Raw genomic sequence first — 19,859 nt, 5'->3', positions numbered from 1 at the left:
ATATACAATTAAATAAATTACATTAAAAATAAAGATAGTAACTACTCAAAACTCATCACCACCTCCATTTTACTATTATCTCTCAGGTTATATGTCTATTGTATCAGAATGGTGGAAATACCATACATGCTACTGCACATCTCATGCTTTCAGTGATGTCAGATTGGAGCTGGAAATTGGCTTTGTTTGCACTATTTAAACTACAAAAGTTGGCAAGTGCTGTGAATCAAGGCTTTCCCCACCCTGCAAACCAGCAGTTAAACATTTATCACCATATCACTGTCTAAGAGGCAAATGGATAAATGAGTCTGAGCTCAGGAGACAAATCTGGACTGGAGATAGTGTTGGGGGAGGCATCAGAATACAGATGTGGGGCTGCTTCATGGGCTGATGACAAGGCTGCACACTCAGAAGACCCTCGAGCTTAGTTTATTGTTCTGTGGCCACCATCTTGAAATTCGTAATTTTTGAACAAGAGGCCACATGTTTTTATTTTGCTCTGGGCTGGTATGGGTATGGATGGTAGGGAGGTTTAGGTGGTCTGGGGGTGGCTTGATTTACTGCCTTTCGTCCCTCAAAACAGGTTTTCTCTCCTATTCACCTACCTGGTAGCACATCCCCACAGATATTTTCCCCATCCATTCCCTCGACCTGTGTATTCTTCACAACCAGCTCACAAAATTTCCTTCTTCTACCTTCCCTCTGTATTGTTCTCTTCTCTTTAGTCTTCTTTTGAAAACTGTTAACTTTCAAGGCATTGATGTATTAAGTAACTTTAATAATAACATTTCTGCCCCAGATTGCAATGTATATTCATCTCTCAGATTGGTATGACATGGTGGTTAAGGTGGTCCTGGAATCACAGAAAACTGGGTTTGAATTTTCCCACACGACCTGAGGTGAATTTCTTCTGTTTCTCTACGCCTCAGTTTCCTCATCTGAGGAGAGAATATTTACCTCTGAAGGCTGTGAACATTAAATTAGATAATCTAATTAAATTAGATAATCTAAAGTGCTTAACACAACGCACATGGTAAGTGTTCAATTAATGGTAGTTATTAACTACCATTATGGTAGTTAACTACCATAATGGTAGTTATTATTAACATTATTTTTATTCATAGATGAAGAATTAGGAACAGCCAGTAATGCAATTCGCACATGACACATAGTAGGGACGTCTTAGGAGGAACAAAGGGAACACTGGGAGAGATGAGCTGGAAGATTTCAACTTTTTAAAGAGAATTTTCCTGCTTCCACAATATGTGTCCCAGAGTAGCTTGGACAAAGCACCTCTTCACTGAAGTTCTCAAAGCTCCTCTCCCCCATCTTACGGTACACCGATCCAATCTATACAAACAGCATGGATGTGGGCTCTTGCTCACCGAGAGCCACTTAGCCTTCTTGAGGCAACCTTTTCTCGGCATAAAGCTACGCATATAGTAGGCACTTCAAAATATTAGATTTTTTTCTATGCCGCTGTGTCCCCCAACTTCTAACACAGCGCCTGGCACCCAGTAGGCGTCCATTTATAGAGTGACTGCATGATAATGACTCCCAGGCTTCCCCTTCTTACCCCCAAAACACTCACTTCTCGAGTCTCTGCCGGAGGCTGCGGGCAAAGCCCGAGGGATCCAGGAGCGCGCCAGGCCTAGTTCACTGATTCCGCTCCCTGCACGTGGCTGCAGTTGCTATGGAAACGGCGAGAAATAACAACTCCGTTCCCCCCCCCCATCCCCCGCGCCCCGGGTGAGGGAGGCCCGCAGAGGAAACGGCAGCTGGAGGAACAGCGGCAGCGACGCGCGGCCGCCGCCGAGTTTACCGCGGCATCCCTGCCCCCGACCCCGCCCTGCCCCGCCCGGCCCGAGCCGCCCCTCCCCCCACTGGGCCTCGGGTGTCGGTAGGTACTCCGGCCGCGGGCGCCTCCCGGGACCCCACCCACTACCCCCCGCCTTGGGACTCGATTGCCTGCCTCTGCCCTATGTGTTCAAACGATGCCCATAGGAGCTTCGCCGCGGGGCGGTGCAGGTCATCTGGGGAGGGGTGAGGGGTCTGGGAAACTCTCTCAGTGCACTTTAGGCATTTATTTCTCGGCAAAGAAAAATCTGGGCAATTCCAGCCAGAACCCTAATTACTTTGGGAACAAACAAAAGATTGAGAGGGGAGAGAGCCAGGCGAGGAAAGAAGTTTCATCACATTTATAATTTTATAATTCGTGTGTGTGTGTGTATGTGTGTGTGTGTGTGTGTGTGTGTGTGTGTATTCCCACCTCCCTCCCGGGGGCACGAAGTTTGCCTGTTTCAAGCCCCCCCGCGCGGCTCCTGTGCAGAGGTGGTTACGCCTTGATTCTGCCGGTAGCGAGTGAAACAGGTGTCGTGCGCGCAGCGCGATTGCTGATTGGCTGTGCAGACCCCGGTGAACTACTTGAACGTGTCCTGCAGCTGCAGGGTCTTCGCGGGGTGAACGCCGGACATACGCAGTTGCTTCGCCTTTACCCGTGAGCTTGTCTGTTGCCCATTCGTTTCAGGACGCGACCCCGCGCCGCGTGCGCCGTGAGGCCGCTGGGGCAGCGGAGGTGCCTCCCCGCTGAGAAGCGAGCCGGAGCGGCGTGCCGTGGGGAAGATGAGCGGCACCAGCGCCAGGTCCAGCCACCTGTCTCAGCCGGTCGTGAAGAGCGTGCTGGTGTACCGCAACGGGGACCCCTTCTTCGCGGGGCGCCGCTTCGTCTTCCACGAGAAGAAGGTGTCCAGCTTCGACGTCTTCCTCAAGGAGGTGACGGGCGGCGTTCAGGCGCCCTTTGGGGCCGTCAGGAACATCTACACCCCGCGGGCCGGGCACCGCATCCGGAAGCTAGACCAGATCCAGAGCGGGGGCAACTACGTGGCTGGGGGCCAGGAAGCCTTCAAGAAACTCAAGTGAGTCCTTCTATCCCCACCGCCCGTCATTTCGGAGGGTTCTAAGGTGGAATGGAATAACCCCCGCCTCACCCCACACCTCGGTGCGCTCAGGGGCTGTGACTGTGCGGGTTGATGCCACTCAAGGCTCCCGCTGCAGCTGGGGTCAGAGGTTGAAAGTGTGATTGGAAAAGAAAGTTCACGTACGGAGCAGTAGGAACAGACTTTAAATGTGTGTATAAGGAGTGGCAATCAAAAAAAAAAAAAGTATTCCGTGACTAGCTATTTGGAAAGAGTAACACAAACGTCATGTTAGATATTTGGCATTTTCTGTTCTGCTTTTTCTCTTTCCACTTTTGCTTGGAACCTATCATTTTAATTTTTGTTGGAGTATAGTTGATTTACAATGTTGGAACCTATCATTTTAGTTTAAATAAAGACTTCTTAAAAATCACTTGGAAGTATTGTCACCCGTGAAGAAAAGTGCTTTCAACCTTTCAATTCCAAGTAGAACTGACCACACCCCACTTTGTGACCCTCCTCCCACCTCCTGCACGTTTATGTTATTTCCTTAATGCTTGGAAAAGTTTACTGGCTTACTGTATTTGTCTACATGTCTGTCACCAGGTACTTGATGGTTAAACCTTCAAGGACAGGGGTCGTTAGTGGTGCTTATCCCCAGTTCCTGGCAGGGCGCTCACTTATTGTGGGCATTCAGTGAATCAGCAAACTGTGCTTAGTTCTCTGAAGGGAACAGAGATAAGACAGGACTCCTTGTCTTTTGGAGTTCACAATCTAACAGGAGACAGACTACATGCACACCAGTAATTTTAATGCAAAGTACAAAAGAATGAGTGCAATTAGAAAAATAAAGTTATATGGGAGTTGAGAGAAATTATTCCTCGTGGGGGTGGGTACTGTAGGACAGGTAGAATTTAATATTCCATAGGGTTTTTTTTTTTTATAGCTTTACTGAGATATATTTCACATAACATAAACCACAGTGGTTTTTAGTATATTCATAGAGTTTTGCCACCATCACCACAAACTAATATTAGAACATTTCCATCACTCCAAAAAGAAACCCTGTACCTTCCCAGTTTCCCCTTCTCCCCATCCTCTAGTAACCACTAATCAGTAGTGGTTAGTTTCTCTGTCTCTATGGATTTGTCTATTCTGGACATTTTATATACAGGCGTACCTCGGAGATATTGCAAGTTGTGTTCCAGACCAATGCAATAAAGTGAATATTGCAATAAAGCAAGTCACAGGAGTTTTTTGGTTTCCCAGTGTATATAAAAGTTATGTTTACACTATGCTGTAGTCTATTATGTGTGCAATAATAACATTATGTCTAAAAAAAGTACATGCCTTATTTAAAAAATACTTTATTGCTAAAAAATGCTAATCATCATTTGAACCCTTAGCAAGTCATAGTAGTAACATCAAAGATCACTGATCACAGATTACCATAACAAATATAATATAATGAACAAGTGTGAAATATTGCAAGAATTACCAAAATGTGACACAGAGACACGAAGTGAGCAAATGCCGTTGGAAAAAATGGCGCTGATAGATTTGCTCCATGCAGGGTGGCCACAAACCTGATTCAATTTGTAAAAAAATGCAATATCTCTTAAGTGCAATAAAATGAGGTATGCCTGTAAAAGGAACCATACAATATATGACCTTTTGTGTTTCTGTCTTCTTTCACTTAGCATAATGTTTTCAAGGCTTATCATGTTATAGTATGTATCAGTACTTCATTCTTTTTATTGTTGAATAATATTCCATGATATGGCTATACCACATTGTGTTTATCCGTTAATCAGTTGATGGATATTTGGATTGCTTCACTTTTGGCTAATATGAATAATGCTGCTATGAACATTTTCATTTCTCTTTGGGTATATACAAGTTTTCATTATTTGGGTATGTATAAGTTTTCATTTCTCTTTGGGTATATACCTAGGAGTGGAATTGCTGGATTGTATGGTAAGTCTATATTCCATAGGTTTTTTTCCCCCCATAGTTTTTAATATAATATTTTAATTAAAATTCAGCTTGGGCCTCAGGATGGCAAAAAACATACCTTTACCATAAAATCTATGCTTGTGAGTTCTGATTTTAACTGTGTAGAACTATTTTCCCAAGTATCACTAAAGTTATCTAATATCATCCTAGCTTGTGTAAGTTTGTTTAAATTGAGTTCTAGGTGTTCTGCTTTTTTGTTATGCCAGATGTTCTTTTTATGGGAGGTGAGGGATACATTTGGATTTAGTTTCCCTTCCCTGAAACCTCCTTTAGTATGCTTTGTCTAACTTCCTTAGAGAAGAGCCAAATGAAACTGTACTTCAAAATAACTTAGAACTTAAAGCTGAGAGTCAGGAGACTTGTGTTTGAGCTGTTTATTAGCTCTGCATCCTTGTGCAATTCACTTGACACAGCTAGTCAGTTTCCTAACGCAGAAAAGGAACATAACCATTCCTACCTCACAGTCTTGTTGTAGAAAGTAAATGGTATGGATGTGAATGTGTTTTGTAAACAACGAAGTGTTATAAATGCAAAGCATCTCTGTGTCCAGTTCCTTTCATCATATACTTTGTTAATTTTTTAAATTAAATAATTTTCATATGAAGCAATTTCATGGGAATGTAAATCTGCAATTCCAGACTCACTTTAATAATTTGTATTCTCTTTTGTTTATTTGTGCTACCAACTCAAAAGATAAAAACAGGTACAGTTCCAAACCAAATAGAAAGTGCACTTCAGATCACTCTTTATATATATATGTATATATAAGAGATTTGCATGGTTATTTTTGCTTTTAACTCACAAAAACCCTGAGTTTGTTATAACGTGTCCATGGTTAATTTTCCATGCTGACAGATGAATATTTATTTGTGTTAAAGTGGTAATATCTATGGTTATAATGATAGAAGCCAAGAAGATTTAAATGCTGAATATATTTGAAGCTTTGCAGTTTTAAATTTACATAACAAATGAAGAAACTGGCAGAACAAAAGAAAGCCCAAAAGATATTGAGGGTAATTCATGCCATGTAGACTCTAATTGATGTTGGGGAAGACAGCAATGGTGGAAAAATATTTTTCAAATGAAAATGATCAACTTTGTTCTTGCATATCTTTTACTCATATTTCTTCTAATATTTTTGAAATGGTGATTAAACTTCAGGTAGCTATTAAACCTTTATTTTATAGCAGAGAATTCTAGAGATTGTTATTTTCCCCAGAGTTTTCCTTATGCATTTTGGGACGTTGACTCTACTACATGTGGATCTGAAATCACTTTCCTGCACATGACAGTTAGAATGTTTTATTGTTATGTTGGAAATCAGTCCCTGAAGATTTCCGAAAGACCCATTTTATTGTTAAGCAGAGGGAGAATTTTCACTGTCTTGTATAATACTGTTTATGTAAGAGAAATACATGATAATTTCCAGAGGTATGGATTAACTAAAGCATTCTATCCAAAACACAACAAAATAAAACATAGCCAAAATTAATTCTAATATAAAATTTTTGGCAACTCAGCAGTTATGGTAGTTGAGGTAGAGAATGTATCTATCTTTCTATCTATGGTTATAAATTAAATCCTAGATTTATATTTATTTTTAATATTAAAACGTTTATTTAGCACCTTCTATGTATGAAGCACAGTGGAACGAGATCACAGTGATGGACAGATAGCTTGAAGTGGACAAAGGTATAAAGTTTTTAGGTTGTGCTTATGCTATAGCTAAAGAATGATCACTAGTTAATATATGTAGCAAATAGTAATGGAATAATAGGGGTCTCCAGAGGTTAACTAGTTTACCCATCTGTATTTTAGCTGAACCAATGCCTAAACCATCCCACATGGCTGAGCATTTCTGCATCATTAAAGTGCTCTCCTAGGAAAAAAGATTTCCCAGCTTTTCACAGTTGTTACTCTAATGCATGGGATCAGTACTACTTTCTTTGGCCTAAAGTCTGTGATTAATAGAACTAACTGTTAAGCAGCTTTACACACAAACCACTCTTTATATCAAAATTGATATAAAGATAAGAAATACCATATATATAGTAAGTAGCTGACCATTGTGGGGAAAAATGTTCCCCAATGGAAGTATGTATTTCTAAGACTTCAATTTCATTGAAGTTTAGCATGGACATGTGTCAGCCCTGAAAGCAGTTCCTGTTATTATAATGGCTTTTAATTAGTAGCCATTGATTTTTGCTTTAGGCTTAAGTATTTCCTATGGCTAGCTTTACTTTTCAATAATTTTTAAAAAGACATTTACATAGCTGATTCAAAAGTAATAAAAGAAGCCCTTATTGTTTTTTTTCCCCCCAGTTACTTGGACATAGGAGAAATCAAGAAAAGACCAATGGAAGTTGTGAATACAGAGGTAATGCAAATAATAGTAACAGTGCTACTTTGTGTTTCTTATGGTTTGTCTTAGAGATTTGGATGACATTCTAATCGAGATAAATTGTCTAATGTATATAAAGAGGACATTAGATGTTTTAAGGCAAAGATAACCCTTTCTGTGGATCATTATCAGAAACAAACAGACCGAGTAGGTGTCCTCAGATGTGTAGGACTAGACACAACATGCTCTTATTCTCCCATTTTCTAGCTGTGTGTTCTCTGGTTGAAACCCACAGGGATTTTCCCTGTCAGGTGAGAAGAGATTCTGAGCACCGTGATACCAACCTTTGCCAAAACTACATCCCCTGTCCTGACTTGCTTCTGACAGTCCAGTGTCTGAAATGGCCAGGATCACTCTGACTGGCCCTGAGGCTTTCAAAGGAGCCTGTTAAGACTTCCTGTGATATCAGGAAAACACCTCCATGTTAACTTGCATTAAAGTTCACTTGAGCGTGCTCACCAGAAGCTTGCATGAAGACTGGCAATGAGCCTTGTGACATAGATATTCATTCCACTGTGTTCCACATAGCATCTGGATCCCTAGTGGAATCATCTCTAGTGGGTATTCTGTAGGATGTATTCCTTAGTCTATGGATGAAAAAATAGATTAAAAACAAAATTAAGGCAACAGCCTTAAACGTCCCAGTGAGGCAGGGAAAATGATAGTTAAACCCAGATTGGGATTCTGTTCACCAGCCAGACTTGCCCTCCTCCCATTTGGACCCCACAGAGTCAAGTGCTCCCAGTGGGTGTGTCCTGCCAGTGAAGAAATGACTAACAGGAAAAGGAGTTTTTCCTCATTTGTAGTGCAGAGCCCCAGGGAGACTCCTCGGCTCTGGCCATTTCCTCCCATGCTGGGTTTATGCCCAACAGGACCAAATTTGTCCCTCTAGGAAAAAAAAAAAAAAAACTACGTAAGAAAAAATTTTAATTGTGCAGTATTTTTAATAACGCAGGATTAAATTCATGATTCAAATAATTTGTGGGAAAACGTGGTAATCCCAGACATTATTTAAAATAATATTGTTTGTATTTTTGATTTTCAATGTATGAAAAGTTGATTATTTATGAAAGTGATACGATTTATAGCTTAACGTAGACAAAAATATAAATTTTTCAGGTGGTGCTTATGTTACAGGTAAAGAATGACTGCTAGTTAATATCTGTAGCAAGTAGTAAGAAAAGACATTAGTGTATTAGTTCTGGATATAATATTGTTTGAAGGACACACAACCGCTTGAGGTAAGCTATCAATACCTTGCTTGAAGTTAGTGACTGAAGCCGAATTTCTGCAGTAGGATTTGTAATGTGTGAATTCCAAAAAAATTATGAGCGTATATTTACTCTGGATTCCAGTGTCTTTGATGAAGACATTGGGTCTGGCAAATTGCAAGAGGTGTGCAAAAAATTTTTGGAATATACTTAAAAAAAAAAAGATTATCCTTAACAAAAGAAGCATTCACAAGGACTCTAGTGAATTTAATTTGCTAATTGTTCTTCCGCTTTGGAGCAGTAACTATTGATTTCTCTTTACTTGGGGCCTGTGCACGGGCCACACAGACAAGGTTCTGATTTATGAATGCAAGTCTTACATGTGACAAATCCACCCCTTATCTCCAACTGGAAGACAGCATCTCTCCCTCTTCTAGAACACTGTATCTCTCCCACTTTTCTTCTTACTGGTGATTCCTGCCCCTTCTCATTTGCTCTAACTGCATGGATCCTGCTGTAGCCTTTCATTTCTTCTCAGTCCTTCCCCTCGCAGTCTTCCAGAGGGGGTCATTTTGGGGATGCAGAGCAGGTGGGAAGAGGTGGTGAGAAACTGTTCTGTTTGTCCGTGACCTTCAGCATTTTCCCTCACCCACCCAAGCCCCACTCTCCCACTTTTGTCCCCCTCAACCTTCCCTCCCAGTCTAGATAGCAGTGTATTTACTTCCCTCACTTTGCATTTCCAGTCTTTTTTTTTTTTGGCTGCCACGCGGCAGAATCTTAGTTCCCCCACCAGGCATCAAACCCGTGCCCCTTGCAGTGGAAGTGAGGAGTCCTAACCACTGGACCAGGGAAGTCCCTTGCATTTCCAGTCTTGATCTTCAACACAGACACCCTCCTCCCCAAAGTCCACACCATGACCACACACATAGCCTGCTTTGAGCAAGGGGACCCCTGTTTTCATTGCCAGAAAGGGAGAGTTCTGGGTTCCGGGCATCCAAAATAGGAACTCTGAATGCATTTTCCCATAGAGATATCACTTTCACTGTTGGTTCTGCAGTCTTATTGCTGCTGTTTTAGGTGGAGCACAAGTCAGAAAGGCTTTTGTAGGCTGAGCTGAGAACCTCACTTTTGTGTGTGTAATTCTTACTGGGCAGAAATACCTCTCTCTTTTTCACAAGTGATTAACCATCAGACTTTTAGAATTCCACAAGTTTATAAGTTAGAGGACAATCTATGTTCAAAATTTGAGAACAAACTTGACAGACACTGGCCTTTCACAATATTATAGATTCTATTTTCTTGATCTAAGGTGGTGATTTCCTTTCAACATTTGTGTCTACTGAGAAAAGAGTACACACCTGGTAAAATACTGTTGATGACTGCTATTCTTTGAGGAAGATAACATATCTTTCTCCCAATCACAGGGAGGGATTCACAGAAATAATTTTGAAGTGGGAACATGAATACATAGAATTGGAGAGTTTAGAGTTGTTTCAGAGAAGAAGTTTCAATGCAGTAGTAGCACAAACAATGTCTATTCAAAGACGTTTCAATATGAAGAGTTAGTAAAATTACCTATTCATCAAAACTGGGGACATTTCCCTCAAATCTGACGTATTTCATATTGTTTAAGTTTTCAGTGTTGGGGTTACCTAATAAAAGCCACCACATTGAGGTAGATGCTTCAATTTTTCTAATTGCTTGAAGCATATTAATTCTGATTATTCACAGTGCACGTTATAACAGAAGGACTTTTGCCGTTTGTTGGGGTTTTGTAGGACGTGTGGCGTTGGGTCCCACAGCTGTGGCTAGGTTTTCGCGTGTGGTAGGAAACCCAGCCAGTGGGTGCTGGGGTCAGCAGCATTCCTTTCCTCCTCCCGGAGCACCCCCTGCCCAAGTCCATAATACAGTTTGCTTGTTCTTTAGACAGTTAATAGTTTAGACACAGTGGTATCCACTTGCTGACTGCAGGTCATGTAATGAGAATGGGCATGTCATCTGGACGTTCCACGTTCTGCTGTGGTTTCTGTCATTGCCCTTCTGTGCCATGAAACTCATCTTTGAAGAGACACTGAAAGGACAGCTAGTCCTATTCCTCTTCTTCTTTGTAGCCATGTCATCAGGACAGACAAAGGCAGAACTCTAATGCACCTGTTCCACTAACCTGAAAGAAGTACGTGGTCTTATGTGGCCAACACTTTTTGCAGCAGGAGGAAGGGCGAGGGGAAGTGGAGGAAAGACAGCGAAGAAAAAGGAGATGGGAGAAAGAAAAGCAAAATGGTGACTGGTGGTTTGCACCTGCTCCAAAGTTGGGCTGCGCTGTGGGCTCTGAGCCCTCCCTTACCTCTTGACACCAGGTCTTGCTTTTAATAACATCCAGATAAAGAGACCTTCTAGGCCCCCCTTGGACTCCTGCGTCTATTCCCCAGTCATTGTGTTGAGCTATATTTTCATCTTTCTTTCCGCTTTGCCTGCATTGGTGGTGGTTTTAATAAAGACACTGTTCTCATCTTCTGACCTTGGTAGTTCATCTCCTTATTTATGTCTTCCCAGTCCTCTCTCTGCTTCTTTTCCCCCCTCCTCTCTGCCCAGTTTCAGATCTCGTTCTATGTTTCCATGTTCCAAGTCCACTCACCAGCTTCTTCCTTTCCTCTCTCAGGGAAGCCGTCTATGGAGCCCTCTGTCCTCATGCACTGGGAGCCTCTGATCCGCATGTGGGATACCTTTCCTCTTGCTTACCAGCCCGCATGGTGCTTTTACCCTTTCCCTTTAACTGAAGGAGGGTCTTCTTATTTTCCTGCTTTATCCACTTTGCTTTCACATGATTGAACACCCGTACTGTGCAGCATGGTAGGCAGAGAGCAGGGGAGCAAAATGAACAAGACACGTATAACCTCTCACCTCCAGGAATTTACAGTCTTGCTGAAAAGACAGATACACGAAAATCTCCAGTACTGCATAATAAGCGATTCAGTTTGGTAGGGGTTCAACTCCATTTGCGCTGAGCTGTGTATTTCAAGTGCTTTTGACTTTATCAGGCGGCAACAAGGCCATCGGTGAACTCTTCAAAGGGAAGCTTCCTTCTTCTTCAACCTAGAGTTGTAGATGTTGCTGATTGGCTGATCAGCTCTCCCCTGTCTCATCCATGTAGTGAATCCTTTAGATTATGACATTCTTTAATACTTATTTAGAGAGCAAAATCTGTTTCACTGTGTAAGAGGCGCTGGATAGGGCCATTCTGGACAGAGGAGACAAGCAGACAGCTTGGCTACATAGCACTTAGGATGCGCTGGGAGCTGTGAGTCACCAGGTATAAAATGAGTACTTCCCCGCTCTTCCTTTTTAGGAGTTTGGAGTCCAGGGGAGAAGACAACTATTATTATCCAGGGCACATGTGCTGGGCTAGAGGGATGCTTGGAGGACTGAAGAAGGGTAGATGGGATTAGGTTTATGGGTCAGCCAGTTTTGAAAAGATTTTAAATATAACAGAATCTCTTATTTTTGGCCCATTTCTCTTAGATTAAGGTTTTGAGAATGTCCCTTTCTACTCCTTGATTAAGGAGGATTATTTAATACTTGTATCTGTGTAAAGATCAAAGCCTGTCTCCGACAGAGTGAAAATCAGCTGGGTGGAGAAGCAACAAAGGCAGCCTTGCCACTAGTCAGGCTTGGAGGACAGACACATAGCAGGCCAGCTGCAAAGTTATCATAGAACACTGCTTCTCCCAGTTATGCAGCAACTGTAAGATGCCATAAGGGCCTCCCTTTCAGTGATTAATGCTTACTTGCGGCTGACACTCCAGACCTGCTTTGCTGTTCTCATATTTTATTGGTCATCTTTATTTTTTATTTTTATTTTTTGGCCGTGCCGCGCAGCTTGCGGGATCTTAGTTCCCCGACCAGGGATTGAACCCGGGCCACAGCAGTGAAAGCGTGGAATCCTAACCACTGGACCACCAGGGAATTCCCTACTGGGCATCTTTAGTTGCTAAATCGCCATCACCTCATAACAACCCCTAGTTAATCCCCACATCTAATTTCACCTCAAAACTGCAGTCACTCCAGAACTGAATCGGCTTCCCTTAGACCCTCCTTGGAATCCTTCAACGAGAACCCAAACCTTACAAAAGATGATTCCCTTCTCCGTCTTTCTCAGCGTCATTTTGTGCTTTCTCTGAGTGCCATCCCTCGCTGCACCAAATCAATAAATCTGATTTTGTCTGACTACAGATTTGTTCCTGTTGCTGGTAGTCATCAACTGATGAGGCTTTAACACATGTGTCAGAGCTGCCTGTTAGATTGTACGTCCCTAGGAGGTCTGCTAATTCTGTATAGTACCTAACATTAATAGGCTGGTAGTCGTTTTAATTCTCTATAGTGTTGAATGTTCCTTATCATAGTTAAGGGAGACATCTGTTTGCCTCAAGCATGCCTGGTGATTCTGCATTTCACATATGGGTGGGATGTCTCAAATAACTTAAAAGTCTTCATGGCCACTATCTATCTAGCTTTTGTTTCAGGGATAAAATTAGTTTAGTTAAACCTTTGTGTGATTCATTTATTGTCTCTAGTATAATTTGGAGCTATATTAAATGAATGTTATTCATTTAACATGGATTTATTGTGTGACTGCTATGTGCCAGGCATTGTGCTTGTCACCTGAGAACCAAATAACATGGCCCCTGTCCTCATGGAGTTGACTACTCTTTAGCCTTCCTTGCCTGCCATGCCTTAATTTTAACTCTACCAACATTGATCTTTGTTGTAGAACTTGTAGATTTCTTTGGCTCAAAAGCCCACATTTTAAGGGCTAAACAGTTTTCGAACTTTATCGATAATGGGTCAGGAAATAATGGGACTAATTTTTGAGGAGCAATAAACTCCTAATTTCTGGAAAATTTGTTCCATTTTCCTGGAGTTATAAACACCTAAGCTGCTAGTTGTAACCTGAATAATGGCTGGAGTTGTCCATCTCCTGTGGTCGAGATAAAATTGGCTTGAACCTCCATTACTTAGCCTTTGGAATGTCCTACATTCTTCCCAAGACTTCTGTGAATTCCTGCAGGGATTATTACCTCATGCTCACCTCTTTGCCTGAGCTTCTGCTTCCAAAGTATTAGCTGAGTTCATGGACTGTCTTGTTCCTCTACAGGTTGTATTTGTTTAAGGCCCCACCACCTCAGAGGTGAAATCCTCTCATTGATGTCCACACAAATACCCCGTTCCCACAAGTTTGTGTGTGGTGAAATTTACCAATGGTTTGTAGAAATGGAGTGGGTTTTATAGGTAATCTAGAAGTGCCAACAACTCAAAACTTAATATCAGACTTCCTCATTCTTAAAAATAGCTTGGTCTTATATGCCAGTTCAGGTTCTAGTCTTTGACCTTGCTTCTTGACCTCCTCTTTCTTTTTTTTCCCTCTGCCGTTCTCTTCTCTGTTCTACTCCCACTCCAGTTGCTTTTCTTTCTGTCTTTTTTTTTCCTTTTTCATAAATTTATTTATTTATTTATTTATGGCTGTGTTGGGTCTTCATTGCTGTGCGCAGGCTTTCTCTAGTTGTGGTGAGAGGGGGCTACTCTTCGTTACGGTGTGCGGGCTTCTCTTTGCAGTGGCTTCTCTTGTTGTGGAGCACAGGCTCTAGGCACACGGGCTTCAGTAGTTGTGGCACGCAGGCTCAGTAGTTGTTGTGCACGGGCTTAGTTGCTCCGCGGCATGTGGGATCTTCCTGGACCAGGGATTGAACCCATGTCCCCTGCATTGGCAGGCGGATTCTTAACCACTGCGCCACCAAGGAAGTCCCGAACTGCTGTCTTAAAAAGAAATCTTCAAATTAAAATCCAAAGACACCAGTGAATGTCTTCCCAAGAAGTGGAAGCTTCCTCGTTGGATAAACATCATATTGGATCCTCTTGAATACACCTCTCTCAGTTTAGATTTTCATTTATGGAGAATTTGGATAACCGTTGTTTCTTCTTAATGGGGTAGAGTATTGCAGGAGTACCTTGGAGAGGAGGAAAGAAAGGAAGTGAGTTTTTGAAACCTCAGAACTTGGCCTGGTCTGAAAAGGTTGTGGGAACATGGGTTGTACTTCTGGTCAGTCACTCCAGTGAATGTCTTTAAGATTTTGAATATCATTATCAAAACTTCACATTTCAGTTTAATTATTAGGCATCATCTCCAGTGAAACATACTATGAGATTTGCTACTTAAAGGCTTTGGGTTGGGAATGGATTTCTAGACATTAAATTGGGTGTAATTATTAACCTTACTGCAGGAAGGCATGGGGCTCTGTGGTTTCACTAACTAATCTTTAGCCTGGGAATTCTGAGTTCAAAGGGGGAACTACAAAATAGTTAAACTCCTAAATATTTCTTTCTTTAACTTGGGGAAAGATTTCCAGATTATGTTAGTCAAGTTTACTAATTTATCGAAGAATCAAAGAAAATGAAACCCACTTTTGTGAGTTCTTCCAACAATAACTGAAGCCCCTTTCCAATCTTTTATTTTACACCTTTCCCCCATCTCTCTAATGTATCTGCTAAGTGAGAAGCATTCTTTTAAGGACAGCCAGTTCACATCAGTGGTCAGGGTGATTCCAAGGTGTCTATGACCTTGCCAAGGCTCTAGGAAGACAGAGTTTTCTGTTGAAGAACAAAACTGACCATATTTCATTTCTCTTTCTTCTTTTTAAAGAATATTTATTTATTTATTTTTGGCTGTGTCGGGTCTTACTTGCAGCACATGGGATCTTCGTTGCGGCATGCAGGATCCTCTGCTGTGGTGCAAGGGCTTCTGTCTAGTTGTGGTGTGAGGGCTCTGTAGTTGCGGCACGCGGGCTTAGTTGCCCCGCGGCATGTGGGATCTTAGTTCCCTGACCAGGGATTGAACTCACGTCCCCTGCATTGGAAGGCGGATTCTTAACCACTGGACCACCAGGGAAGTCCCTCATTTTTCTTTCACACTTTCTTGTCTGTTCGCTTTTCTCAGTATTGAACTGTGTGTGTGTCTGGGTGCGTGTGTGTGTGTGTGTGTGTGTGTGTGTGTATGTGTGTGAACAAGAGGAAGAAAGAGAGAAGTGTTTATGTCAACCTGGAAAATATTGGTCTAATGAAAAATATCCATTAATAACCCTGTTCAGCTCTGATCAAAAGCTAAAAGACTGGTGATTTTAGTTTGTCCATTAACATGTGCCATGGCATTTGTTCCAGATATCTTGCATTTTCTTTGGCATTTAGACATGATTTTAGAATGTCTGTGAAATTGGAAGATGTGCAAATTAGAGTATGTATATCTTTTTTATTTATAGTAATAAGCTGTTCTAAGCAAAGACAGACATTTAATAAACAGTTATAAAATAATTATCAACCTTTTAAGAAAAAATAGAAAAAGTACCTAATAAAAGAAATGGCTAGCTAATTGTGTGTGTTTAAAAATATCACTTAATCTAAGTATTGAACTATTCTCAGTAGGACATTTCATTGGCCCCACTAAAACAAAGTCCTTTTGGCAACACCAACAGAACTTCGTGTTCTTATAGTGCATGAGATTTGGAAACACAGAAGATGAAATTTTAGGCATATTCAGTATGATTTGAAGTTCTGCTAAGGTATACCAAACTTTTCATTGATGGATACTGTGCATCTACTAGAAAGTCAATACTTAGGTTCACATTTTAGGATAATTTTTAGAATGAGCTTATTGCATTTTCTTGTGAGTCAAAGGGACAATTCATGATGGAAATATGATTATTTCCACATAGTAGGAATAATAGGAAAATGTGACCAAATAGCAAAGTATAGTCAAGGAAGACAAATTATGCTCAACCATTTATTGAATGCTGCTCATGTACGATTTCACAGTTTCTTGAGAATGTTTATCCAGAGCCTGCTGAATGCCAGGCAGTGGGCTAGATTCTAGCCACACAGATATAAAAAGACACTGAGTATGTGCCAATCAGAAATTACAACAAGGTAATTGTTGTCAGAGGACGCTGAAAAGAGTTTTCAAAGAAAAGCTGTGTGAAAAAGTATAAAAGATGGGAAAAATAATACCACAGATTGTTAATCCAAGGGGAGAGAATTTTTTATTTAGACCTAATTAATAATTGGCTTCAATGCTTATGAAGAATATGGTGACTAGGTCTTCTCCATCATAGCTGGGTACCGAAAAGGGGAAAAAAAATTAAGCTGTGGTGTGAAGTTTGAAGAATTTCAGTCAGATTGAAAGAAAGCTTTAAAAAACTTGGTTAAGACTACTAAGCATTTATTGAAAGAAAGTGTCATATCTTCTTTTCATCTGTTTTAAACTATAAATCCATTCCTTTGACTTGCATATTTCAGTTGCATACCAAAATGGCAGAGGTGAACTAAGGTCTCCCTCTAACCTAAGGTTTCGTGGGTTAAGTTGCTGTCAGAGTCTTCCTGGAAAAGCCCAGAAGGACCACTGCCCAGGCTGTCATCACGGTCCCTCATGGAGGCAGCAGTGTGTGGGAGGGACCTGCCCAGGTGACTGGCAGCGATCCGTGCTGGTACCTTCTGCTGTGATTTCTCAAGTTTCAGAGAGTTCTTCTGTGTAAATAAGCAGGCGGTGCTGTGATGTGCTGCTACTTCCAGTCAGAATTTTTCAAAAGCAACAAAATTTGAAGGCACACCATGAAAGTAAAGGGTTTGGAGAATATTCCTGTTTTGGAATGTGGTTTTTGTATTTGGAACTGTAGCATAGCCTCCTTGACAGATACAGCAACCATCTAAAGAGATGTTTCAGTTTTTCTTCCCCACACATTGTACATTCAGAAAAGAAAACCCAAGAGAGTGAGGTGTTAAAGGAATAAGGGAAGTGAAACTCAAAGGAGTCAGTAATAATAAACAAGCATATAAGGTCATCTATGATGATGCATTCATTTTTTATTAGGATATAGAAACAGTTTAAATTATGTTTCTCTTTAAGAACAGATTTGTGTGTGTGTGTGTGTGTGTGTGTGTGTGTGTGTGTGCGTGCACGCGTGGGGTAATCTTTTTTTTTTTCTGAAAAAAGGAAAGATATTTAATATATATTCAATATATATTGTTATAAAATGTAACATAATTATATATCACATAGCATACCAATTATATATTACATAATGTATGATGATGATATGAATTGCAATAATAATACATTATACTTTTATAACTCCTTACATTTAAAAATCTTTCACATATGCCATCTTTGAAATAATCACATGGGACGAGTAATTATTTATATTTTACAGATGAGAAAACTGAGGCACAAGCGTGTTAAGTCATTTGCCAGTGTTCACAGCCAGGTCCTGAACCCAGGTCTCAGATCCCAAGCTCCGGGGGCCACTGCTCAACTGTCACGACCTTTTAGGACCCTCCTCAAAGGTCTGGTGCCGCCCCCAGGCCAATGCCCTTGACATGCCAGCTGTTATTTTTGGCCAGGCGGCTCTCCCACCTCCATCCTAGGCGTGGGGTAATCTTAAATGCCTAACTTGTGGAAACTTTGTTTCAGAGATCCAGAGTAGCACAGAGCAGCAATAAACCCTTAGACTGTTCCTCATGGAACAGCATGGTGAGAACACCATGCTAATGAAGCCAGGGACTTGGGCTGGGACCCCATGGGACTCTCAGTTCTACTAGGTCCCTGGCCCCAGACTGTCCCCCAAACATCTAGCTGTCCTCTCAGGTGTGGCATTGTTTAAGGCATAGGTGAGAATGTATGTGAAATTCAGCTTACATCTATCACCATATTGGAGAACAACTAAAAAGGTCTGTGTCCCACAGGTAGTAGGCTAATAATCTTATCTTTGTGTACAAAATAAAACATATTTCTGTGTACTTCAAAATGGATGCATGGAGGCACTTTTTAAAGGTAGGGCGATTTATTTACATTTGGTTTATTTCAGCCTGAAGTATAAAGGTGGTGTGCTTTAGTATCTAGCTTGGTCAACAATGAAAATTCCCATTTATTATTGTGAAAGACTCCTTTTTAAGCAGCCAGCCAGATCAAGCTCAGATGTCATCCCATGATTACATAGTTTGGATGTTTGGTTTGTTGAAATAAGGTTGATTTCAGCCCACCTGTTAGCTGGGGACAAAACTAAGTGGTAAGGGACTGTGGGAGAGTGAAAACTAAATGGACTTGGTATATTTGCAATGTCTAATGTTTAACCTGGGACATTTCTCTCTAGGAAATTTCTAGTGGCAGTCAGTCCATGCTCCTTTGTGTTTTTTTCCTCACCTTCTGACAGTATTTTTGAGTTTCAAAGATTTATGAACCTCCGTGGCCATCTTGCTATTTCAAATTATACAACCTAATGTAACTGGGCTGCCGACTTCTGGCAATATTTATGAAAGAAGTCATCTGATATTACCCAGGTTCCGTTTTGTAACTTATATGGTGATTGATAAAACTCCGTAGTCACAGCTTGTTTTTCTAGAAGTGAACAGATAACTCAATTTCCAGTACTATGAGTTTTGCATTAGCTTGTGTGCTGTGGGATCTCCCACAGCTGGTTTTTAAAAGCTGGATTAAAGGGACTTCCCTGGTGGTGCAGTGGTTAAGAATCCGCCTGCCAATGCAGGGGACACGGGTTCGAGCCCTGGTCTGGGAAGATCCCACATGCCGCGGAGCAACTAGGCCCGTGAGCCACAACTACTGAGCCTGCGCGTCTGGAGCCTGTGCTACGCAACAAGAGAGGCCGCGACAGTGAGAGGTCCGCACACCGCGATGAAGAGTGGCCCCCACTCGCCGCAACTAGAGAAAGCCCACGCACAGAAACAAAGACCCAACACAGCCAAAAATAAATAAATAAATAAAGTGTAAAATTAAAAAAAAAAAAAAAAAAAAAAGCTGGATTAAAGGGACTTCCCTGGTGGCGCAGTGGTTAAGAATCCACCTGCCAATGCAGGGGACACGGGTTTGAGCCCTGGTCTGGGAGGATCCCACATGCTGCGGAGCAACTAAGCCTGTGCACCACAGCTGCTGAGCCTGTGCTCTAGAGCCTGTGAGCCACAACTACTGAGCCCACGTGCCACAGTCACTGAAGCTCACATGCCTAGAGCCTGTGCTCCGCAACAAGAGAAGCTACTGCAATGAGAAGCCCGCGCACCACAACAAGGAGTAGCCCCCGCTTGCTGCAACTAGAGAAAGCCCACACGCAGCAATGAAGACCCAATGCAGCCAAAAATAAATTAAAAAAAAAAAAAAGCTGGATTGAAAAAGTGATTTGAGGACTTCCCTGGTGGTCCAGTGGTTAGGACTCCACGCTTCCACTGCAGGGGCACGGGTTCGATCCCTGGTCCGGGAACTAAGAT

At 41.7% G+C, this 19,859-nt stretch overlaps 1 protein-coding gene across 2 annotated transcripts in view; it reads left to right on the top strand.

Annotated features, from left to right (window-relative positions):
- The first annotated feature begins 1,840 nt into the window (after nucleotides 1-1,840).
- The window catches only part of DCDC2 (doublecortin domain containing 2), a 157,545-nt gene continuing 139,526 nt past the window's right edge, over nucleotides 1,841-19,859 (top strand). Inside the window, exons 1-3 of one of the 2 annotated variants that reach the window (XM_082415202.1) lie at nucleotides 1,841-1,900; nucleotides 2,528-2,915; nucleotides 7,254-7,308. In XM_082415202.1, the coding sequence (XP_082271328.1) occupies nucleotides 2,623-2,915; nucleotides 7,254-7,308 (348 nt within the window). In that variant the 5' untranslated portion in view covers nucleotides 1,841-1,900; nucleotides 2,528-2,622. Of the gene's footprint in view, nucleotides 1,901-1,951; nucleotides 2,029-2,527; nucleotides 2,916-7,253; nucleotides 7,309-19,859 lie in introns of those variants that run through there. The other variant, XM_082415201.1, reaches the window with a different exon arrangement.

This window comes from Balaenoptera physalus (assembly GCF_965194825.1).
Source record: "Balaenoptera physalus genome assembly, chromosome: 11".
NCBI classification, from domain to species: Eukaryota; Metazoa; Chordata; class Mammalia; order Artiodactyla; family Balaenopteridae; genus Balaenoptera; species Balaenoptera physalus.
Note: the sequence above shows the minus strand (reverse complement) of the source record. Positions and strands in the feature narration are given on the sequence as shown.